At 33.7% G+C, this 26,723-nt stretch overlaps 1 protein-coding gene across 1 annotated transcript in view; it reads right to left on the bottom strand.

The window, feature by feature from the left end:
• LOC117180291 (protein vein) overlaps positions 1–26,723 on the bottom strand; it is a 499,073-nt gene that overhangs the window by 4,173 nt on the left and 468,177 nt on the right. Inside the window, exon 6 of the mRNA XM_033372709.1 lies at positions 25,758–25,832. Coding sequence (XP_033228600.1) covers positions 25,780–25,832 — 53 coding nt within the window. The 3' untranslated portion in view covers positions 25,758–25,779. The remainder of the gene's footprint in view (positions 1–25,757; positions 25,833–26,723) is intronic.

Raw genomic sequence — 26,723 nt, 5'->3', positions numbered from 1 at the left:
TTATATGAAAATTATATGAATATTATATTAATATTAAATATTTACTCAAACAAAGTTCTGAACTGCAAATCTTGTATAAAAGAAAACATTTATACCTGCTATACAAAACCTCAACTAACCTTTCCACTAAATCACGTCTTTTTCCTTTTAATGGTGGCTTTCTACATTTAGGACATTGTTTCAGCTGCTCAGTACTGTACTCTTCTACTGATTCGTGCACTAATTTTGCACCTGGAACATCATCTTCCGTGAGTTTCGCCGAATTTTTAAGCATTTTTTAGAAGATGAAAGATGGCAACAGATGCAAATAATGGCCTTGGTCACCGCAGTGGCCATATAACGGAATTTTCAAGAGTTTCAACACTCGGTTTTTGAGTGTACGAGGTGTGTTCAAAAAATAAGCTGACTTTATGGTTTTCTTAAAAAATATTAATTTATTCCTCAATATTTATGTTGTCCCCTTCAAAGTAAGTTTTTATCTCCTCAATCGTTGAAAATCGATGTCCTTTCATGGTTCTCTTCAGTTTTGGGAAAAGAAAAAAGTCACTGGGGGCCAAATCCGATGAATATGGAGGCTGCGGCATGACTGTGGTGCTGTTTTTGGTCAGAAAATCTTTCACAAGCAACGATGAATGAGCAGGTGCATTATCGTGATGCAAAAGCCATGAATTGTTTTTCCAAAGTTCCGGACGTTTTTTGCGTATCACCTCTCACAAACGGCGCATAACTTGAAGGTAATACTCCTGATTGACTGTACGACCTTGTGGTAAGAATTCCTGATGCACTACGCCACGGCAATCAAAGAAGACAGTGACTAAAACCTTCACATTTGACCGTACTTGACGTGCTTTCTTCGGTCTTAGAGACTCAGGATGCTTCCACTGAGACGACTGGGCTTTAGTTTCGACGTCATAACCATATACCCACGATTCATCCCCAGTTATAACCCTTTTGAGAAGATCAAGATCATTATTGATTTCATTCAACATCTCCTGAGCGATGGTCATGCGATGGATCTTTTGATCAAAATTAAGCAGTTTTCGAACAAATTTCGCTGACACACGTCTCATGCCCAAAACATCCGAAAAGATAGCATGGCATGAGCCAACCGATATGCCAACATCTTCAGCAATTTCTCTGATGGTAATTCGGCGATTTTTCAACACCATTTCTTCCACTGCTTGAACGTTTTCATCTGTTGTTGACGTGCTGGGATGTCCAGGCCGAGGTTCGCCTTCGACATCCTCTCGGCCTTCTTGGAACAGCTTGTACCACTTATACACATTTTTCTTACTCAGAGTAGACTCACCGTATGCAACTATCAACGTTTCAAGAGTTTTAGAGGACTGGATTCCATTTTTCACACAAAATTTAAAGCAAACTCTTTGCTCCATTTTTTTCGAAAGAAGAAAATCGCCGAGCACACCAAACCCTTTTAACCTTTTACGCCTCTGCCAGAAAAACAACACGAGCTATATAGTCAAAACTGTGAACATATGATCGTGACGAGTATACCAACACAACAAAACAAAAAATTTAAAACTTGAATGTACGTAGCCCGCGAAAATTGAAAAGTCACTTTACTTTTTGAACACACCTCGTATATATTCAATCAAATTATTTACGGATTTTCATTTGTATTATACTTGTTTGACGGCGATACCGGAGATGTTGTTCGATTTAACGTATTTCTAACGGCGTAGGAGATCCTTCTAAAAAGTTACAATTTTTGTTTGTTTGAAGAAAATTGTTAAGGTTTATATTTGTTCAGACCCCCAGATTCTGAATTTTTCAATTAAAAATAACTAATTGAATCATTACAAATTTTTCATTCATCAATTTTAATCTCATTTATGAGCCATAAAAGGTTCGACCATCTCAGCCAAGACAAGGCTTGACTTGAGACAATTAAACGTTGTCTTAACCAAGGCAAGGCTCGACTTGATACAAGTAAACGCCGTTTTACCTGCCGTAGCCATAAAAGTAAGACGAAGGCCTATGTCTCGACTGAGTTTTCAGACACAGCCAGACATCGATGTCTTGGAGTCCAACTCAAAACATGACCAAGTCGAACTCAAGTCGAAGCATTTTTACTGATTTTACTGATTCTGTACTATAAAACTTCGGGCGGACTAAAATGCTGGGGTTAAGTTAAATAATGATTCAAAATCATTCAAATGATTTCAGGACGCATCCACTTTATCCATACATCATTATGAATGACTGTCTAGCACCTAAATATTGTTTATAACTTTAAAAAAATGGAAATTTCATTTGAACTTCATGCTTATTTTTAGCATCTACTATTGATATACTCTAAGGATATAACAAAAAAGTTATTTAAAACTAAGTATTAACTGGTTGCGAATATTTTGTCTATAAATATTGATGATCTTATTCAGAACTAACGCAAATATTATATCTTTAACCCAAGGCCGTAGCCAGGGGGGAGGGGATGATTGAGGTTTGACTCCCCCCCAAATTCTTGAAAGATGTACATAATATACATATACTCTCCTGTGTGTCGATGCACCTCCACGCGAAATTTTTTTCTGGCTACGACCTTGCTTTAATCCTTATGTGCGTGACGGAATACCCGTGTAACTTTCGTGTTTTTAAACTAAAATAATTTTATGTCGGGCATATGCTTTGAAGCGGAAACTCCTTAATAGCTTTTGACCTGAAGTATAATTGAAGGGTTGTAGTAAAAAAACTAGGTAACCAACATTTTTGCCAAAAATGGGCATTCTGCATGAAAATTCTTAAAAAATTAAATACATGTTACGTCGAAGGATTTTTTAGAAATTAAGTTTTTAATATAGTAATAAAAAGATTGGTAATTTAATCTAGAGAACTGACTCTCTGTGCCCGTTACTAACACTATTTACCGCTTTTCTCAACACTAAAGTACCTATCAAATTTCAACCTAAAAACCTCTTTTATTATGTTTTATACTGTAATTTTTACCTTATAACTAGTAACGATATTTCTTGCAATTGATATTATTTATTCATGACGAAACATACCTTTTTTCTTATTATAGATCTTAAATTAAAGTTATTAAAAAAAGATTTTCAAAATCTTTTAAAATTGAACTTCTAGCTTCTTGAATGTTTTACTCGGAATTGGTTAATTTTTTCTAATGAATATCATTTTCTCCTCATTTAGTAACATTATATCTCCGGATTTAATTTTTATTTTATGTTTAAACTTAAAAATATACATTTTATCATGATCCACAACCAAGTATGTTCCAGTTTTAGGATCCTGTCACTTTGAGATAGTTAACTTCTGCATCATACTTCTTTGAAATGTATCATTCTTTTTAACCATACTTTCTTTGCCTTAATTCAGAAACACTTCAGCTCGGTAAAAGAAACTTTATTTTATTTTTCAATGATGATTTCGGTTTTACAGAATGTTATTTCGCTATCCTGAAAAATTCCGATTTGTTGGTTATCTATTTCTGGACTGCAACCCTTCAATTTATATTCTCACAAGTTTTCACCCGGGTAATATATTGTGGAGAGTTAGGGAGGATATAATTTTTTTGACACTTTATTATTTTAATGCGGTATCCACTACGCGTGCAGAAATTTTGGTGTGGCGCCGGTCGGGTCCCGATCGGGAAAAATGTGGGCCCGATAGGGTAATATGTCCAGCGCCAGACCGCAAATGAAACGCCCTATCCAACCGAGCCCAGATCCGGGCATCCAAAATGTGAACCCGATCTGGCCCAGATATGGCTCCTTTAATTTTTATTTCTATAATTAGTAAAATTTCAAAAGTTTTAAAATTAATATTTCTTCAACGTTGCATTTCACAAAACTTCAATTTTTCAATATTCTACATTATACATAGTTATACATTATATCTCATTTTCAAGATGCATTACATTATATGTTTGTATTGCTTGAATTTATCGATAATATTTTTCATTTTGAAAAAAAAAACCATTATGCTTTGACAAACAGCGTTCAAATTTAGAGCTATAATATTATTTTGGAATGATTTTTGTTTGACTAATGCACATGGGGCATTTAATTTATAATGTTACTAATCCGAAAATTTATACATCTGGTGTAAGGTAATCTCTATTTTCAGAATATCAGCAACAAAATATAAAATTCTAAAAAGCTGGAACACATCTTTTTATTCAGATGAATAGTAAATGCGTTCAAAATGACGACGCTTTCTCGAATACATTTCTGGAAATATTCAGGAGCTTAAAATTAATTGTGATGTTGATTCTAGCGAATTAAAGCTTACCTTTACCTTCATTGCAGGTATAAGAAATCTCACCAACAATTCTGTGATTCCGAACTCGCAATCTACTATTTGTTTTTGGCATTTTAAGTTACATGAAAGAAAAACAATATCACGACCATAACAGAAAACTTGACATAATCTTGTCTAACCTAACCCGACCCGACGTGGTTCTGACGCGAGCCACATCATTTGCCCCCTTGGGGCCACATGTGGAAAATCCGATTGGGCCCAGATCAGAACTCTGGGATAAGTTGGACAATTTCTGCACGGGTACATACTATAGAAGAATTTTACTTCAAGTGGTTTTCGGGGGTTGTTGACATTTTTTTCGGACCGGAAATATAACATGATTTATTCTGAAAGGGAATTGTGGGCTTTTTTCAAATTTCTAACATTTTTTAGGGTTTGGAGTAGAGGCACTTGGGTTTTGTTACACCAATGAAGGTTTTTTTTTGTCATATACAGAAGGGTCAAACATAAATTACAAATAAAACCTCTAACTGTACAGTGTTTGAACTTAAATATATTTAAATCTATCGCACATCAGTTGGTACTCTTAAACATTACTCTGCCCTGCCGAAGTGAAAGTCAATTTAAAGCCGCCATCATAATCCACAACTTAAAAAAACCAAAACAAATGTTTAAATCTCTTTTTATTTATTAGAATATGATTTTATGTAGTTGTGAAATAAATAAATTAACAGTTAAGGGTTTTAAACTTTTTTCAACTATAGTGTAATGTTCTTGCAGTTAGGTGTTTCAGGCCATTTTTCAATTTTTTTGAATCACATAGAATTTAATTGTTCCTGAATATTTAAAATTTTCCCTAAAGATTAAACCTAAATTTTTTCGTGAAAAAAATGACAGAAAAAATGTCTTAGAACACAGAACCAAAATTGAAATGTATTTGTTCCAGTTTTGGACAACTATTGCTCCTGTGGCGAACATACAAAGATTAAAAATCATGTTGCTTAAAATCCTACTATTTTTACTTTTTTGTTTTTATACTATTGCATAAAGAAAGTAATTCAAAAACCGAGCTTTCAGGCGTTTTTAAGAATTTAATGCGTCCCATTGCATACATTTTCTAAAGTAGACATTCTATATTATAATAATGTACTTCAAAGCTTATCTGTAACATACTTTTCTACTAAAATATTAAAGAGGTATAATTTTACATGAATTTCTTAATATTTCTGAAATTGTTCTTTTTACTGCTTCATGGCCTGTAGGTGGTATTTCTAGCGATACGATGAGTTCTAAAAAGGTTTTTAAATAAAGTTAAACGCAAATTCGTTTGCAATGACAAACACACACGCACGCACTCATGCTGCCGTACTAATTGAGAAAATCGAGAAAAACTTTTTGCGCATAGAACTCTAATATCGAATAAAAATTTGAATAATTAGGATGCGCTATTGGGGTAAAAATAATGTGCTTTTTCATATTTTGCAATAAAAATGTGACTTTTTAAACAATTTCTATTAGAAAATGGACTTGCGATGTTTTACTAGCCGCGGAAAATCAAAAATACAAGGTACAAAAAAACACAAAGTCATTTGCGGACTATGCCTTTGTCGAAGAGCTCGAGTGCAGCCACAAAATACAACAAAAAAAAACATACGGAAGGGATACTGTGTATTCAGTGGCTCTTCCGAACTTACCCGAACGATCGTCGCTAGTGCATAGCCGAATTTAGCCGGGTCTTATTTCCCGTGGATTTCCGATCAGAGTCTGAGCTAATTCGTAAGTTTATATCATACGTAAGGGCAAGCGATTCTTTTCGTTAGTAAATTCGCTCCACACTCGTTCTCTTTTACGACACAAAAAATACATAAAGTTGTTTAGGTTCTTTTTCATGTGTATGCTGATGACGTATTGCATGCCTTGTGCCACATTTAGGACACGCAAAATGCTTCGCGTATCCTTTTCTGTTGTATTTTTCAACTTTTTCTGCTTTCCTCATTTATAAACAATCGTTTTTGCAATAAATATTAATGATTATTAATGTTTATTAGCACAGTTAGATGCAGCTTTCTCTTACGAATCCAACGATACTAAAAACTCATTTTTCATCAAAATGTCATTAATGTACATTATCTTTTTAGTTTGGACGGCAGCATACATTGAAGGATAAACACAAAAACACAAATATATATAGAGAGAAATCCACACGCAACATACGTTGCGAGGAAATATATAGGGAAGTACACACCCTCGAGGTTAAACTGTGTTATTTAAGTTACCTACCTAGATACGAATCTCACTATTCACCCACTTGTTAAGGTTGAAAGTACGCTTAAACGACTGTTTGCTCTCCGTCTGCGACTTTGTTCATAAAAAATGCAACACTCAGCATTACGTTCTTACTAGGAAAAAAGGTGACTTGCTTTTTACGTATATAGTATACATTATACAACTCTCATGCTTTTTAAAAGTCATAAATGAATAATAATAAGTAATAAATAAATTCAGACTGTTTAATATAATGTCGACGAGATGATATAACTAATGAAGATTTTATTGCAAAAACAAAATAATTTTACACATAATATAGTTTATATTAAATTATACCTAGCTTTGGAGAAAGAATTGAAAACGGTATTTACTCATGCTTCCAAACGTCACAATGATTATATTATTTAAAGACCCTCGTTTGGAAATAAGAGTAAGACTTTTTCTGGGCCTAAATAATGTCTTTTAAACATTAATTATTATTTATTATTTTCTATTTTCAGATATGAAAAGTTATTTGCTTATGAATTTCAAAATTCTGCTTCATTAAAAAAGTTTAAAAAGATCAACAGTAAAATAATTAATTATGATATAAAGATCATATCTCGGATTGTTTTCTTCTCACTATTGTGTGCATGGATCTAATTTATTGTGAATATTCACGGACCAAAGTTGAGTCGTTTGATTCTAGCCCCAATACTGCCTGACAGAATAGTTTATTGAAACTCATAATTAAACTTTCTGAATCTTCATATAATATAATTCGTCTTGTTTTAGAACGAACTGACATATTTCGGAAAAGCGCTTACCTCTAAATAATTTCAAGCTCCGTATCCTTAATGTATTTTAATGCGCTGATTACGAAAATGATAGTAAAAAGACGCACAAACTCCTTTTTCACTCCCTTGAAAAGGGGTAATGATGTGACCGAAATTATTTCTGTGGAGAGTCACAGGGTCAGGGCAGTCACCCCCACATAAAGTTGGAAAAAGGGAAGGCATGTGACCTAATTTATTTCTATGACCCCTCAAAAGTGTTAATTCCCCCTACGAGAGATTGGAAAGGGGTAAGGATGTGATCTACATTATTTCTGCGATCAGTCACAGGGGTGACTTTCCCGCACGAGATGTTGAGAAAGGGCAGAACTTTGACCTACATTCTTTCTGTGACCAGTAACAGGGGTCCCTCCCAAACGAGATTTTCGAAAGGTTTAGGGATGTGACTTACATTAATTCGTCGAGCATTCACAAGAGTGCCACAGGCTCTACCTAGTTCAAGCAATTTTTTACTTCACACCAACATTTTCCTACTTTTCTCGAAAAATTATGGTTTTTTAGAAAAAGCTTAGAATGTATAAAAGGTATATTTTAAGCAGATCTACAACTTATGTTTGAAGCTTTTTCTAAATTTTTTGTGATTTCCTGAGATAAAGTCAAAACATAATGATTTTCGTGGATTTTTCATTGTTTTCACCAAGAAAATAGAATTTCCGTTTATTTTCATCGTCATATTCGTGATCAGCACGTCAAACTTTCAAATAAATTCCAAATTAATTTCAACTTAATCGATGGAATGCGCTTTTCGGAGATACACTCGAACCAAAAAATATTATAAATGTTGCAAAATATCTTGGTATGATATATCTTGTAAAATAATTGAAAAATGAAAAAAAAGTTTATATTTCTTTCTCCATCCCATTAAATTTTTACTTTATTTTATACAAAGCTTATAATTGGAACAATTAATCTTTCATTAGGATTATGTCAGAATTGCAAATTTCACAAACAGCGAAAGCGAAAAAATAAAATCATAAATAAATATTGTTAAATAAAAAATTATAACCTGCAATATTTTTTCCTAAAGTTCCCCTTCAGTTATTTTCAAAAATTAGTTACAATTAAAATTGAAAGTATTATCTGGATTTTATAAATCATTTTTAACGATGATAACTTTTGAACTCGAGATAACTAGTGTATATTATTAAATAATACTAAATTTTGCGCAGTGTTTAATCTTCCGTTACTATTTAACTACTCTTGATGAAACTAGAATAAAACCCAGATAAGGACCAATTTTTCAAAATTTTATTTTTAACGATTTCAAGTAATTTACGATATTATTTATCAAAAATTATGGGGAATATGTAAAAATCATTTCTCCTTGAAGTTAAAAAATTTCATCCCCTAAAAAATTGTAAATAATTTTCGGATGCTCCTATAAATTTAAGTAAATTTCCTATTGTGTAGTATATAGAAATAATAATTGTATTTTTCGTCTAAGGTCAGCCTCTGGGTAAGCTGTTATTTACTTTTCCTTGATAAATTTGTCACACTTCTAGTTTATGCAAATTCTCGATTTTGATTCGCGTTTGTTTCGTGCCTTTTGTTCTCTTTCTTTTTCATCGATTATCTAACTAAGCTCATTTTTGAGACTGGAAAGTAATTATCAGTATTGCATCATCATTCCAGATCACATTACCAGACCTTCTTCTTAGAACCGCAGCACCACACACTTGGGTCACACTACCAACAATTTATTATATCCCAGATCTTTGCCCTCTCTAAAGCATTATTGTATATTAGCACCTCCTAAGCTTCCCTACACAATAAAAAAATTCAGCTGTGACAGGAATATTATTCCTTATTATAGCTAAACATTTCACTGAAAACGAACGAAGGAATTTAGAAAGATCCCTGGATAAGCGAAAATGAATTTCTTTAACCATTTACCATATATCAGGGATATCGCAGAGTCAAACCCCTAACAAGTAGAGCTATAAAAAAGATATTAAGAATAGGTGTCTGAAGGAATTGTTGTAAGAGTACCGGTGCAGTATGGGAGCAGCGAAATAAAATGGCGATAGTTTAATCGGGAGCAGTGACAGTTCAAATTTAGTTTAGATAATTAAACGCTTTTTTTTAAACAATAATTTGCAAGTTTTTCGATTGTAGGCACTATATTGAATTATTAAGAAACGCGAGAAAAACAACAAACTTGACCCCTAAATGCATTATACGGATTTCAGGGAAATTCATTTTATCGATACCAGACGAAAATTTGACTACTGTAAGTTAATATATTTCGATAAGAACTAAATGTTTTTCTATTCTAAAGATAATAAAATACTTAAATAATTAAAATACTTAATCTGTCGAAAATAATAAAATGACGAATTTAGCAACTTTGTTCAAATTACTGACTACGAGACAAATTTATATAAAGGAATCAAATGTTTAACCCAAACCAACTAAACGTTTTACCTAATCTAAGCGAACTCTTTCTTTGAGTTTAATATATTCTCGATTCACTCATTCGCCTCAGGAATTTTTTTCCCGTTTTTACACTTCTGGTTTCTGTAATTTCTCGATTTTGATTCACGTTTGTTTCTTGTTTTTGGTTCTCTTTCCTCTCCATCCTTGACCTAAGTTTATTTTTGAGAATAGAAAGTAATGATTAGTGTTGTTTGTTTGTGCCTGAACAAAGTATTTGTAATAGACGAGCCTTTTCCTAAGCATAGGCTAACTAATCTGTCTCCATGACCATTTGTATTTAGATTTTTAAAATTACCCATCCACTTATGTTTTCTAGTTGAATGATTCTTTTACCATGATCGCAAGTACCTATAGTAGAATTTAAAGTGCCCCAGGAGGCGTCTTTTACTTCACTTCTTTCACCATCAAATAGGGCGCAGCACGCTATGTTAAATAATCTTCTGATTCCTATTTTCATTCTAACCTATAACAATCTGAGAGATACAAATCTTTAAACCCTGAGACGCTGCAATGATCTTTCATTCAGAACAAATGGATCCCTTGACAATCGTCTGATTTCACTATCTACTACTGACCAAATTTCAAGTCCACCTTTCAACTCCCCATTTTCGTTATCCTAAATTTCGCATCCCTTTTTCTTTATTTCACGTACACATAAAATATCTATATTTTTTTACGCACATAGTTTCTCATAGGTCTCTTTAAGATCATTCACCTCTCTACGATTCTAAACACTCAGTCTCCATTCAGGGCCTGAACCTTCACCTTTACCTTTCCCGAGGACATGCCTTTCGCCAATAAAATTTTTAGGCTTTCAAAAATCTCAGAAAGTCTCTCCAAAATTGATGTTTCAATACATTTAATAGGTTTCCAAATTGTACAAGTTTTATAATTTTCCATTTATCCTTTCATACATTTCAACAAAGACTTATCAACTTTTTGAAAATTTCCATACAGGAAAATTGTCGGGAAAATGTTTTTCGGTCGATTTGGTAATAACTTGGTGATTTTGTAGGTTATAAGGTCCCGATGAAATATCCATAAAAAAATGTCAAAACAAAAAATGTACAGTTTTAACGCTATACTTTGCCAAGTACTCAAAATCAGAGCATAAGCTATATCCATATAGCATTGAAAGCAAAAATGACGAAAAAATCAGTATCACGCATTAAAATGTGTTAAACATTATGTCCGTCTCACAGAGCGCGCTTCTTGCAACGGCCGAAGGCTAAGCAGTTAATATTTTCAATCAAATGTGACACTCGCTGTTTAGGGTCAATAAAAGTGATTACAGAAGGTCAGTATAAATTGCGGTAATACCAATCATAAGAATCGCCTTCTCCTCGCAACGGCCGAACGCTAAACGCTCAATATTCTGACTAAACTGCAGCAGTCACAATTTAAGGGCTGAAACGGTGCTTGAATAAGGTCAGTACCAAGTGCGTTAATGCCAATCATATTAACCCTCATGGTGACAAGCTAAAATCGTGATGTTAAAAGGCAAGCTGGGACCCTCAGACCCGTTGAAATTCAAACTTCTCTTTCCAGTAAATGTATAGAAAAAACTAAGAAGTTTGATCATTTTTATTCATAATTACATTTTATGATCACATTACATTTAAATTTATAATGCAACTTTGCAAAGTTTCGACACTTCATCGTGTTAACCAAATATTTGTTGCACGCATTTTTATGGCATGCCAAACCAAAATTTACCAAGATACGTTTTCTTGTGAAGCTGAATTTTTGCCCGCTTTTCCAATAAAATCGCGATGAATCACAAAAGCTGTGACTAAAGAGACTTTTTTAAATTAAAAAACATTGCGTGAGGCCACTGATTCGTTTTACATTGAACCATATATGAATAGTATATTTGGCCAAGAGTGTCAACGCCTCCTTTGGTTGCGTTATAAAAAAGATTTATAACCTGTACTTTTGTTCCTTCTAAATATTAGTATTGCAACTATTAGAACAACTATGACAACATAATCACTACAGCATCAAAATATCACGCGTTGCAAATGCGAGCGCACATTTGAAAGAGTTTACGCGAGAAATTATGTTTGCACCTGCAAGCAGTAGATGTATTTTAGAAACGAAGAAGCAGATATATAGAAATCCTTCAAAATTAAAATTAAATATCTGTGAAACTGAAGTCTATGCACTCAAACTGTTTTTTCATGTAAACATGAGTGATATGCATACTCTTTTCCTTGCGGTACTCAAAGTTGATGTTGCAATGAACAGCGGGCCTGCGAGGCCTGGCTTGCCTTTGTGTGTAAGTAAATAATATACACGTTTCTGTGGAGCACTCCACAGATGGGATTTTCAGAAAACCTGATTTTTTTATGTATTCAGACTTCGCCAGAAGAAATTTGCATGCACAAGCCAATACTTGATACACAACTCTTTGCAACTCAAAAATTGTGACCCGTCGGGCCTCTGAGACCCGCCTGCCTTTTTGAGGGTTAATCGCCCGCTTCTTGCAACGTTTAAACGCAAAGCGCCTAATATTTTAAAATAACTGCAACACTTACTGTTTCAGGGCAAAAAAGATGATCAAATAATGTCAGTATTAAGTTTGATTGTTCGAATCATATATCGCCCACTTCTCACTATTTTTGAATGCTAAGAGCACAATATTTTGAATGAACTGAACACTTACAGTTTGAGGACAGCATTACTTCTAAAATAGGGCCTTTATCCTGTGCAAGTGTCTCAGATATATATACCTATTCTCATAACGGTTGAATGCTAAACGCTCAATATTTTGAATGAACTACAACACTCACTGTTCCTAACATCAATGGTTTTAAAATAAGGCCATAATCATGTGCGATTTTCTCAATCATATATATCGTCCTCTTCTTGCAACGGCAGAGCGCGAAGCGCGCAAGGCTTTATCATAACTGATACAATTACTGCTTTAAGTGGACAAACGATGCAAAGTGAGCTAAGTCAGGGCTAACGCTTCTAAAATAAGATCATTATCAAGTGAGTTTGTGACAAGCATATATGCTGCCCAGTTCTCGCAACGGCCGCACTTGATCTTGACCTTATTTTATGATACCGCTAGTGCCCTGAAATAGTGAGTGGTGCAGTTAATTCGAATTATTGAGCGCTCCACGATCGAACATTGTGAGAAGTAGGCGATATATATGATTCGAACAATCGAACTTGGTACTGACCTTATTCAAGCACTGTTGCTGCCCTTCAATTGTGAATGTTGCAGTTTAATCACAATATAGAGCGCTTAGCGTTCGGACGTTGCGAGAAGTGGGTGATTCTTGTGATTGGCAAATGACACTTGATACTGATCTAATTTTATCACTGTTGCTGCCCCGAAACAGTGAGTGTTGTATTTGATTAAAAATATTAAACGTTTAGCGTTCAGCTGTTTCAGGAAGCGCGCTCTGTGAGACGGACGTAATGCATACCACATTTTAATGCGCGATACTGATTTTTTCGCACGTTTTTTCTTTGAATTCTATACAAGTATATTTAATGTTCTGATTTTGCGCGCTTAGCGCCGTATAGCGTTAAAACTGTCTCTCTGTATTTTATAAATTTTGTTATGGATATTTTATCGGGCCATACAACAGGCCATACTTCCTAAGCTTTCAAAAGTTGCACAATTTTTAGAAACTGTATATAGATCCTCACAACTTCCGAAAATTTCACGACTTTCCTACCACTTCAACAATTTTTAGCAAATTAAAAAAATGTCCACAAGTTTCATAAATTTGCTGAAAATTTCATGAATTTCCCAAAAATTCATTAAAAAATTATAAAACGCCCATGATATTTTTTTTTTAGGTGAAACTCCTTTTGGGATGGGAGTGAATTAAAAAAAACGACCAAATGCATGAGCGGAGGTCTTGGTCTCTCTCTCACTTAATGGAATTCTCTGTCTTTCTCTTACAAGCACACTTCGTATACCTTGTCTCTGTAATACCGTCTACATTTGGTATGAAGATTCGCAATTGCTGTGAAGACTGCTCTTGAATATCCCCACTATTCTTACACTAAGCAAAGCTTGTACATGCTCTCTTTCTTTCTCTCTCTCTCTCTCTTTCTGCACCCTCTCAATATGAGCTCTCACTACTTCTCCGCCACTATGCAAGCTCATTCGCACTCATGCGCGTTTTCAATTTATTAGTGTACTCTTTAGTTTGTATGATGCCAAGCGCACGTAAAGTTTGACTTCCGCCGTGTGGCCCTGCTGCCACAAAATTTTTGTTTTCTAGATCATGTGATTTCGATTTGAAAGGGTCTTTTTATTATCAAAGTATTTCATCCTAATTTTTTTTACTTAAAAATATTATGACGCCCCCCCCCCCACCCAACAAGTGAAACAGTTCAATTTGGAATAATATCGTCAAAATACCATCAACAGTTGAAGTTTTTAAATCTAAAATTTCATTTCTCTTTTACATTATTCGTGCTTGTTACAAAGTAATTATTTCTATTGTTTTAATTACTCTTCTTTCTTTGATTCCGGCTTGAATTTTAAAACTTCTTTTCAATTTGAAAGTGGCACTTCTAGTTCCGCGACGACTTTCTTTTTTATGAAAATAAACGAAATTTTGACGTATACGGGAAATAATTTGAAAATAATCTGAAAAAAATGGACTAAAAATATGTATTATTTCTAACTAAAGTTTTGTACGCACTTTCAGCTTATCAAGAAGCATATTTTCAGAGGCTTTCAAAGATTTGCATGCATTTTTGTCAAAATAACTGGATACTGTAAAAAAAAGGCCATCTCGGTCGTTGCTGGGGAAAATATTTTGACGAAAATTGCAAAAGTTGTGTGAATTTTTGTGTAAGTATTGACAGTAATGCGTAACTCTTAACCAAGCTACCGGAAAAGTCAATTTGTTCGTATATATAATGGTAGGGCGTTGGTGAATCCAAATTTAAATTTTTGTTTTGAAATTTTTTGAACTGTTTGACTATAAAAAGCTTACAACCACAATATCATGGTCCTCACATATGCGACCTGTCAATTTTCTCGCATTTTGTTCCGTTTCGCGAAGTGAATCGCGAAATTCATTTTCACCAACGTCAAGTATCAAGTAAATAAGAAAAGCTGTTCAGAATGCTTCTCCGACGTCAAAGTTGTGCGTAAAAAAATGTTGAAATGCGTTACGCCTCGGAGTAGAAATGCTTCGACTTGAGTTCGAATTGAGCATGTTTTAGTTTTGAGGCGGAGCCAGACTTCAATTTATGCCTAGGAGACAAGTTTCTATGTCTTAGAGACATAAATTTATATCTTGAGTCGAGTTTTTATGACAACTCAACTCATTTACGGATTTTCATTTGTATTATACTTGTTTGACGATGATACCGAAAATGTTGTTTATTTTTACGTATTTCTAATGGCTTAGGAGATCCTTCTAAAAAGTTACAATTTTTGTTTGTTTGAAGAAAATTGTGAAGGTTTATACTTGTTCAGACCCACAGATTCTGAATTTTTTAAATTAAAAATAACTAATTTAATAATTACAAATTTTTAATTCACCAATTTTAATCTCATTTATGAGCCAAAAAAGGTTCGACCATCTCAACCAAGAAAAAGCTCGTCTTGAGACAAGTAAACGTCATCTTAACCGAAACAAGGCTCGACTTGAGACAAGTAAACGCCGTTTTACCTGTCGTGGCCATAAAAGTAAGACGAAGGCCTATGTCTCGACTCAGTTTTGAGACGCAGCCAGACATAGATGTCTTGGAGACGAACTCAAGACATATCCAAGTCAAACTCAAGTCGAATCATGTTTACTTGGGCTGGTCGGTTGTCAGCCTCTGCTATCGTTGCAGTTCTCTGTTTCGAAAATTAATATTTTCACTCAAAACATTCATTTCCTCAGTATAAGAATAGGTCTTCAGGAATTTGATCGACCCCAGGATGATGTATACTCCGGATATTTGGTGAGTATTCTTTCTTTCATTAGAAAACTCGTGAGAGTGAATATATGAAGGCAGTGCCGTACATCTGAAATAACATCTTAAGTCGAGTTAACCAAGATCCTTAATGCGTTAATATTTTCAGTTAACGATAATGCAAAGTAACATACGTTATCTTATGTTGTTTATATAAGTTTTTCATAGGTTTTTGTATTGCATTTAATGTTGTGATGGCTAATAAAAATAACTGAAATCTTTTTTAAAATGGCCATAGAATAAATAAATTAAAGGTTCAGAATCATGAAAACGAATTCAGTATTTGCAAGGTTTCGTAGGTAGAAGGTTCAGCGACTTCAAAACAATTGGAAGGCAATATGAAATCCCGTCGGAGATGTCAGAAATCTTTTAATTTTTCAAAATTCTTTGCGTCTCTTGAAAAAGTCTTTGAGAAGTAGTATAGAATCCTTCGATTCATAATAAGAGGTTTGGAATCTTAAATAGCTAATTCCGATTTTCAAAATTTTGGGATCGCAGGATTTCAATGATTTTAGAAGTCAATATTCCCTTTCGGGTAGAAATTGCCTCTTTATGCCTAAACTAAATATTGGCTCTCACGAGGCCGCAGCCAGATTCTCTAGCTAGAAGAATCTGGGCTTTCCCTCTGCTGGCCCTCGACAGGTTATTGTCGTGTGCTACTTGTCTTACATTACCATATGTATATACTTACTTTTTAGCACTATATTTTTCAATTAAACTAGATGAAAAGCTTTATTCATAAAGATATATTTAAAAAATAAATTATATCAATTGATTATTTTTTCGAGGGGACCTTGCAAAGCCCTCGACAGGTAAAACGGGTAATACAGCTGTGAATGAAAAAATGTATATTAATCTGCTTATGCTTAATTATACGTAAATTTTAAAAAAGAGCAAATTAAAAAAATTACCCAGATGCAAACTTTCAAAAAATTAGTTTTTTTCTGAAAAATTAAAAACATTTGGTGCCTTAAAAATTTGAAAAGAATTTTTCTTAAGGATCGATTTAATTTGAAATCACGTATGTACGTTTAAAAATCATATGTAACAAATCGAGCTTCAAAAACCTTTTTTCCTAATTTCTAAAGTATCGGATGAATGCTGTCAAGCATTTATGATACCGCACTCAGCGTGACACCGTAGCTATGGGGAGTAGGCGTTCGATTTATAAGCCTGCTGTGCGTGCGTTCGATTCTCGGCGCAGAGTATATTTAAAATACACGAATGCCAATGAAAATATGAGAAAACAGAGAAGTGTTTGTCAGAGGCTACAGAAAGGTGAAGAATCTTTAGATTAAACTTTTGCAAAGAAAATGTATTTTACAATATTGGATTAATATTTTCCTTCTTTGAATCAAAAATTTCTGGTAATGGGTTATGGCATTGTGCTGGTTAAACTTTAATACTACTGCAACCATAGCATCACACTTCAGAATTTAAAGCATGGTCAATTTTTTAATAATTTAATAATATTTTATTTGAATCAACAAAATAAGAAACAATATCATATGCTTTTGAATAATAGTGTGCGAGGGACTATCTAGATACTATAAAGACCCTATTAATAGGCCCTTATTGGGTTGCCTACTGATGACCTCGCTAGCTGAGCGTGACGCTTTCGCTTGCGCCCTCGATAAATTGCCACTTTAGGGCCTCGATAGAAAATAGGAAATCTAGACAGGGCCTCTTAAGAACCAAGTTATAATTTCTACCCGGGCTCGGCCGTGAAGATGCTTTTTTATAAAAGTAAAACATCCTAAGAACCACAAAGAATAAGATATAAAAAATGTTAGGACCAAATGTTATAGTCAGTTTTTTACTTTTTCCTGGATATGAATGAGAATAATAAATTTGAATCAATTTGTGATAAAATAATGATCTATTTGTCTGCCATTTGGAACGCATGAGTTTTTTGGCCAGTGGAAAGAATTTCGTGAGCGGAAGAAAAATTTCTATTAGTTTAATATATAAATTTAAGTCAATGTATTTCTCTAAATAAAATTGTTGTAAAAAATCGTCATTGCGTACAAATGTTTTCGATCTTTCCTGTTGTATACTTAAATTTAAACAAGTATGTCTACGTGAAGTGGTTAAAGAGATGAAGATGCTCTGACATTTTTAGATACTGTTTTACCGAAGCATGGCCCTTTCATCTTAAATAACTACACAAAATTGGGTGTTGAGAAAGCAAGATTTTGTATAGTACAGTTGCCCCAAAAATTGTTGAGCCAAAAAATTTTAAATATGATGGAAGATGTAAGTATCTCTTTCTAAGGATAATGAACCCGAGTACGAAAAAATCTACTATAAAATATTTGTATACAGTACTTCTTGTATCGAATATTGCTTAAGAATCATTTGTTGGTTAAATATAACCAACATGGTGGTCAGAAAATGTACTTTAAACCTTCGCAATTTTCACCGTGTTTATATTATTCATTTGTTTGTTGACATTACAATTTACAAATTCGAGGTTTTGAAAGTTAATTTTTTCAGTTGTCAATTGAATCCTGTGAAACATTATTCTTCGTTCAAGTGTATATATTGAAACTGTATATAATAATTGAAAAACTCAAATATTGAAGGAAAATTTAAATCGTAACTAATTGGATTTTTACCAAATTTTATTTGTTGCCAACGCTAAAGAAGATTCCATGCACAAAAAATATTCAATTAATCTTGCAAACATTTTGTAGAATTTTCGAATTTGATTATTTCCATGATTATGGGATGTTTCAAGAGTTTTTGAGCTTAAATAAATGTCAGTCAACTCAACTGAAATGTTTTTACTTGCAAGACAAGAAGAATTTTATAATATTAGAATAAGAAGTACCCTAATTGTTGATGAAGTTATGATGCTGAAGCTTACCTTCTTGCCGCTACAGTTGTGCTAGGCGCGTGTCGTAAGGTTCCAGAAGAACACCGTAGAAGAATAAAAATAAAAGGAGGCACAAGATATGGTGGCAGTGGATACAAATGAAGCAGAAAAGGAGATAAATAGTGAAATGATAGCCGGAGAAATGGAAATCCGGAAGTGGGCCAGAATATTGCGTAAAAGAGACAGGGAATGCGCCGGCTGCACCAAGGTAGATGGATGACGTGTACAAGACGTCTGAATACAAGGGCGAGGTGGAGACGTAAAATGGATTTCGAATTAGTAAGAGGCGGAGGATTATGTAACATGCTAGTGGAAAGCGGAGGAGGCAAGTCGGCGGATGAAGGAAATTCTTCAGGAAGAGCGGATGTATGGAACGGGAAGTGGGGTCGGATGTAAGGCTACAATAAAACAAAACACGATGAATGTCCCGATGTGCAAGCTGCAAGCACAAGAAACAAGCAAGGAGGATTGCGTTAGTTCGTGTTAGCTTCCGAATAGTAAATTTATAGGATAGTTTATACGTTAGCTGCGACGTAAAGCTAACTCTAACCTGTTTTTTTCCCCCTAGAGAAGCTGCAATTCTTCCTCGGAGGACTTAAAAGAATCATGTAATACCTTTATTTTCTTTAAAACAAAAATAAGAAGACTAAGAAACAAGCAAAAATGCAAAGCAGTACAATAAATTTTTCTTGTATGGGAAAATCTCTGGAAATTTAAACTTTTTAAACATGATTTGAGACTGAGTTCATGTCTGTTGAATCACACCTTATGAAAAAGAGTATTGCCAAGTTTTGGATCCAATTCTTACCTATAATTTTTTTTAAAAAGGGTCAAGCGGATATAGATTCTACCTTAGTGCTTCTTAAAATCTGACAGATTGCAGTATTTCTTATTTTCTTTTTTCAAAAAGTAGGCACCATTTTCTCTTATTGTGTAACGTAGACCTAGTTCCTAAACCAATTACGAAGTGTCATACATTCTCAAAACTTTGGTATGCACGGATAATTTTTGATTGAAAACACTGCAGTTCAACATTTTGAGATCACTTATTAAAAATTTTATCTAAAAACAAAGAACGACAAACATAATTAAATATATTACTCTGTAAAAAGACTTATACATGGATTATTCTAAATTTTTTTTAGCTAAAATTCAGCTCGACCAGTTCAAGAAAGTAGCTCGTAATAAATGGTCAAATAACCTTAAATAAAATTGAGATACCAATTTTTATTATATAAGTTGTGAAAAAGGTGCTATGAATTAAATAAGAATATACATTTTTTATTTCAACTTCACAGAAAAAACTGGGGGTTCACTAAAGTTACGGCTCAAATAAAAGTTGGAATCATTCAGAAGTTTAGTTCTAATAGATACCTGTAGAGAGATAAAAGGCGTCCTTTAGAGTGAACTTGAAAAGAACATGGATGTGCATTCACAAACCAACTACTTGCAAAGTATGGCTGGTAAGTTAGGGATCGATATACAGTTATCGAGAAATGACTTTAAACGAAAATTTTCTTGTATATGAATATGCCTTTATGTTTACAGCTTTGCTACATAACCTGAAAATGATATTTATCAATTCATTATATCTATTTCAATTCCGGTAATATTTTGTACTTTAATTATATTCATTAAGTTATGTCCATCAGAGTTTGATTACATGTGTCTTTAATGTAAAAATGATGTTATTAATTAAACAACATTTCGAAGTGGGCACAGGGAAAAATATGTTTTTTATCGATAATGTTAATTACACAGCCACACAAAAAAAGTGTGCGGATCTAGTAACAAAATACACGTATTCCTATGGACTTTGGGGCGCTGAATTCAAATTCAGTATAAAAAATCACCCATCACGTCATGGTTGAGCCATAACCTCAAAAAATGACGAAAAATTATGCGCTGAGGCAAATAAATTTCAAAACAATGCCAGTGATGCAAATTTTAACTTCAAAAACATGTCGACAACTGTGAAGGATCAACCCTTGCCTGATATCAACTTATTTAACATAACTTTACCCAACAGAACCTGACCTCAGCTAACCTGAATTAACAGAAATTTATTGAACTACACGTAAAGCTCTGGAAGCATATTTTCCCAGTAGCAAATGTGTGCTACATCGAATGGGTCAACTCGAGCTTAACCTAGAAATAAATATAACCTAGCTTAACCTAACCTAACCTCACGAAACACAATTAAACTGATTGTGTTGTCCCGTTGTGTTTGCGGTACAGTTTGAATCAGCATGGGCTTAACCTGCAAAGAGGTCAAACCTATCCTAACCTAAAAAAACCTAACCTAACCCAACCTAACTTCACGTAACACAATAAACTCATTGTGTTGTTCCGTTGTGTTTGCGTTACCGTTTCATTCAGCTTCGGCTTAACCTACATAGAGGTTTAACCTATCCTAACCTACCGAAACCTGACCTAACCTAACCTAGCCGAATAAAATTCAACCACACGTGTAGCTATGTAAGCGTACGGTTCTAAGTCTTAAATGTATGCTATATTTAATAGGTTAACTCGATCTTAACCTACAAATGAATCTAACTTAACAGAACCTAACGAAATTCTGCTTAACGCAACACAACTTAACTTAAGTGTTCCCGTTGTAACACAATAAAATTCATTTCATTGTACTATAGGTGGTTAAAAATTTAGACGCACATTAGTCATTTGAAGAAACTTACAACTACAAGTAGAATTGACCCCATTTCAATTAACCTCACAATGCTTGTGTCAATTAAAATGCAGAACTGTAACTTAAACATGCAAATGAATAAGAGTTTTATTCAAAAAATTGTTCTCTCTGCTTTTCTTAAACTTAAGGGATATATTTATACTATCTTTCGTGTTTACATTTTATCTTGCTTTTTATCGTAATTGTATTGATTTATAAACCTACTTCAGTCTATTTTCTGCCTGCTATAACGTGTCCTTTTTTCTTCGAAGAAATGATGCAAAGGGTTACGCTTACGTTTAAGACGTTTAGGAATAGGGTTGCCAACGTAATCGGTAAGGTTAGGTCAGATTTTGTTAGGTTAGGATAGGTTTGACCTCTTTGCAGGTTAAGCCCAAGCTGATTCAAAAGGTACCGCAAACACAACGGGACAATACAATCAGTTTAATTGTGTTTCGTGAGGTTAGGTTAGGTTAAGCTAGGTTAGATTTATTTCTAGGTTAGGCTCGAGTTGACCCATTCGATGTAGCACACATTTGCTACTGGGAAAATATGCTTCCAGAGCTTTACGTGTAGTTCAATAAATTTCTGTTAATTCAGGTTAGGTGAGGTCAGGTTCTGTTGGGTAAAATTATGTTAAATAAGTTGATATCAGGCAAGCGTTGATCCTTCACAGTTGTCGACATGTTTTTGAAGTTAAAATTTGCATCACTGGCATTATTTTGAAATTTAATTGCCTTAGCGCATGATTTTTTGTCATTTTTTGAGGTTATTGCTCAACCATGACGTGATGGGTGATTTTTTGTACCGAATTTGAATTCAGCGCCCCAAAGTCCATAGGAATACCTGTGTCTTGTTACCAGATCTGCACACTTTTTTTTGTGTGTAGCTGTGTTGTAATTGGGATCCTTTAGAACACCAGCGGGGGTCTCATTAAGAGCTTATTTAATGCTTGGAGCTCCATCTCAGTAAGTTGGATTCATTTTTGTTGCAGTTCCTTTGAAATCAAAAATGGGTTATAATAGAAACCCTAGTTTTTTCTGTATTTGTTCTGCAGAATTCAAATGTATTCACCATAATGTGTTTGCTGTCGGATAGAGAAAGGGATTAAATTCAATCAATAATATATTGGGCTGTGTGGAACTAAAACTTCCGTACAAAAAAAGGAATAAAAAAGAACTCAATAATTCTCACTATACTATTGGATGGAGGAATGTACTCTAGATATTGACAAGGTGACCTGAGCGTTGATGAGCATGAATGATTTTTAAAAATGATGAAGTAATGAGTAATATAGAACAGAGAAAACCATGAAATTGAGTGCTGTTGAGCAGATATTAAGTTTCAGTCACCAATTTTGGGTCATCCTGTATTTACAAAAATTCGAAATTTTATTCTGCATAATACAGATTTAAGCGAATAAATTATTATGAAACAGCTTACAATCGGTTAAAAATAAAAACTTTCATGGATTAAAAATTTTTTTTTAAAAACATGTAAATTATAAAAGCTCATTCGTGTGAAAAAATGTAACGACAGTCTAATAAATATAACAAGTCTAACAAATCTTTGCTTCATATTGCTTACGCAATCTAATATGACAGTATGTTCACATTATAAAAAGATAATGGATAACTTTGATTAAATTGAAAGATAGATCTTTCATTGTTTGAATCATCTATGTTTGCGTTTTGATATTTTTCCTTTTTTGTGGGTTATATCGTCTAATATTCATGCATTTTAATTTTTGCTACTGATGCTTTAAGGACTTTTTCAATACTAGACTTCAAAAAGTACATAGGTAACTTCATAACGACCATCTTGGCTCTTTCATTTGGACTATACATACTTTGCGCATATTTGTCGCGAATTCATGAAGAATTTACTTTACGCATAATAAATAGCAAATAGTTTAAATTGTTTAGTTAATAATCTTATCTGAATTTTTGTTTTAATTCAATCATAGGTAAAAGCTACAATCCTTAGTTAATCCTAAGACCTAATTTTATTCTTTGAACAACTCTGTACAACTAGTGAAACTATTCAAGTATTTTTCATTCACCCCTCCTTCTTGTGACAATTTGTAAAATTTCGTTCACCCACATCCCCCTTGAAGTATAATACGACGCTAAAGCTACCCTTCCCTATTTTTAAAAACGAAATCTAAATGTAATTTTATTTGAAAAATCGAATAATGAATAATGAACATTGATATATTTTAAAGAGGAGTAGACCGCAAATGAACCTAAAAGATTACTTCGAAGGCTGCCTTATAAACTACTACATTCGAAGTTCTTGATAATATTGGTCTTTAATATATCAAGAAGGATTTATATTTTATTTCATGATCACAGAAACATCACGCGTTATGAAAGCTTGGGAACACTGTGACGTTAAGAGGAATCTTCTGCCCTTTAGAGCGTCACGTAATATGTGGAATTGTGGACGATTGGATAAAAATTGCAGATTTTTGACAGTGAAAGTAAAACGAGACAAAATATCAAGTATCTATTGTTCAATAAACCATGCAAATGCAAGTTCATTTTTTTCTCAAGTCAGCTTTACCATCTCTGGCCAAATTATTTACAATTAACAATCAGGATATTGTTCTCGATTTTATCAACTATTTTTAAAATCCCTCAATTTTGAACTGGACTGTACGTAGTGAACAATAAAGAACCTTAACAGTTCATCTTCCTCAACTGTCAACGAGATGTATGCATTGATCGAATATTGATATATGCTTCATTAATATATACATACTAAATTAATGGGGTGGTTACATGAATTCTAAATAATATATTTTTTAAATACTACATACAATTCTGAAAAGCTAAGTGCATTCAAACAATTTTTTAAGTATATTATTTTTGAAAAAAAAATGTTAAGTAGAAAGTATCGAAAGCCCTATTCAAAAGTGCTGTGACCTTGAAACTTCACATCCTGCAACTCGCTTAAACGATCACTGCAGTTGCTTAATTGATTAATGAAATATCTAGCAGACAGCTAGCGAAAATTCAAATTACGATTTTCAAGAGGGAGATTTAATTACTTAAAATGTTCGAAATGTAGCCGTCAGTGGTAAACAGAGCTTAATAAAAAATAGAATTTTGCTTAAAATAAAAAACTTAAAAGATATAGTAATGAATAATATCATTCAAGTGCGTGGGAGTGAGATTTTTCCAAGGAAAACCTCAAATTTTTGTCAATCACATACCGGAATCATGAGATGATTTTCCCTTCTCAAGCTTCTACCCAGAGCCTCTTTCGACATAAAACTATGTTGGCAGAGGTTAACAGAGGTTAAGTGATGGGTTACCAGTTATTATGAGTCACTTAAGTTACTCGATGAGAAAAAATGTCTCACCATCCGCATGTCGACTTTTAGCATATTCGACCTGTTATAGTTTACAAATCCTGACTTTAGTACAGTGGTAGTCTCAATTGAATTCGCATAGAGTGCTAAGATTATTTTCAGATTGCTGGGAGTTCAAATATTTCCAAAACTTCTCGAGCTCGGGACTCTCTAGGAGAAATCAGATTCGGCTAAGCTCGGCGGGGTTCGGACGAAGTCGGCCGTTAGTTCGACTCACGGCACCGATGCAGCGTGGGCATCACGAACGTATGAATATGTGAATGCTTCTTGATGGGAATGTTCCACGCTTGGCGAAAGATTTCCAAGATTTCTAAGCTGTCCGAAACTTTTTCAAAGAGTTCTCGTAAAATTTCCAGCGCAGTAACCTGAGATTTCTCAGACTGATTATGATTATGATTACTCTTTACCCTTATTGCAATAGTTATCGGCTTTCTTGATTCTAAAAACGGGACAATCGTGCTACTCAGACTAAATTACTTTCGGCGATCCGTTCAAACAATTAGATTTTACCGCTAAAATTTAGGAAACATACTTTATAAAAATTAAAAAAATATTTAAATTTATTTTTTAAACTTTCCGTCCAAAGTTACGTTAATTTTTTAGCTTTATTTTGAGTTAACTGTCAAAAAAGTTAGAAATATGCAACAACCCCATTGCATAGTATAAAAAATTTGAGCTATTTTATAAAAACAATTGAGATTTGGTGCATGCTTGTGCTACTTATTAATTAAACATTTAACTAAACTGACCAGAGTGGTAAATTTTAAATCATTTTTGATGTACCTTTTAATGTGATGCATACATACATAGACTGATCAGCATCGTTTCAGCTCATTTTCTAGTTTCTACTACACCAGGAGGGGTCAAGACGCTCCTTGCAAGTAATATAAATTTAGAAACTACTCGGCGTCGCACGCTCCGTTTTCACTCCGTCTTCATAAAGACACACTTTACTGCTTCTTTACTCTACAGTCTGTACTCGCGAGGAAGAATTAAATTGACAGTAATCTCATAAATGCTTGCGGAATTACACCTTCAGAGACATAAATTCCTTTTAACTATCTGTCTTTTTAGTTTTACAAATTTTATAAAAATTACCTTGACAGTACCGCTAGATGCGCTAGAAGCGAGCAAGCGTCAAGTCCTCGGTGAACGAAGAGAACTTATCCGTATCTTGAATGAAAAGGAAATATATTTAAAGTTCAGGATGTTATTTTTAAGTTATTGTTATAAAAATAAATATTTTCTCTGCACTGCTGGAAAACGATTATAGATTTCAAGCAGTGTTTCTCTACTCTCCTAATTGTAGTCTGGAGTATGAATAACGTAAGGAAAATTTGATTCAAGCCATAATAATGCAGGCAGAAATATTATTGGCTATAAGAGAGTGGATTTAAGATAGCACCCCGTTAAGTAAAAGAGTTTGCAATCACTGGTCAAGCTCGAGTTTCTCACCCTCGTACTACTGTGGATCTCCACGACCGCATTCATGAGACAGAAACTCGACTTTACTGAGAGCAGTCCTAGTTCTATTTCCGTTGCTCATGAATCATCCTCGTTCGCCTATCTCTTATGGTTGCGCGGCGAGGCGTTGGAAACTCGCGGTTAAATATTCCAGGCAAATTTTAATAAGAAACGTGCGTTGAAATTCGACGCGGCATTTTGCAAAGTAGAAAAGGAGTTAAAGAGGATGTTCTTGTTAAATCTAATTCATTAAACAATACCAAAGTATTAACTTCCACAAAATTTAGAAATTTTAGAACGTTACTTGTGTATAAGTATCTGTTGATCATGAACAAATTATGACCATCTGGAATATGAATTCACATATAAAACAGTATTATAATTCTTGTAGAAAATATAGAGCATCAAAAAATGAAATTTTATTCTTGCGAATGTTCCATTTATTGTTAGAAAATTTCAGCGAAATCATCTGAACGTTAATACCACAATATCTGTACTAGCAGTTTAGACAAACATGGAACAAGGAATACAAGAAAATCATATTTAGACGAAAATTGTAACCTTATTTTTCCTATTCAATGATGTATTTATTCTATGTGC

The sequence above is a fragment of the Belonocnema kinseyi genome, chromosome 1 (assembly GCF_010883055.1).
Source record: "Belonocnema kinseyi isolate 2016_QV_RU_SX_M_011 chromosome 1, B_treatae_v1, whole genome shotgun sequence".
Classification (NCBI taxonomy): Eukaryota; Metazoa; Arthropoda; class Insecta; order Hymenoptera; family Cynipidae; genus Belonocnema; species Belonocnema kinseyi.
Note: the sequence above shows the minus strand (reverse complement) of the source record. Positions and strands in the feature narration are given on the sequence as shown.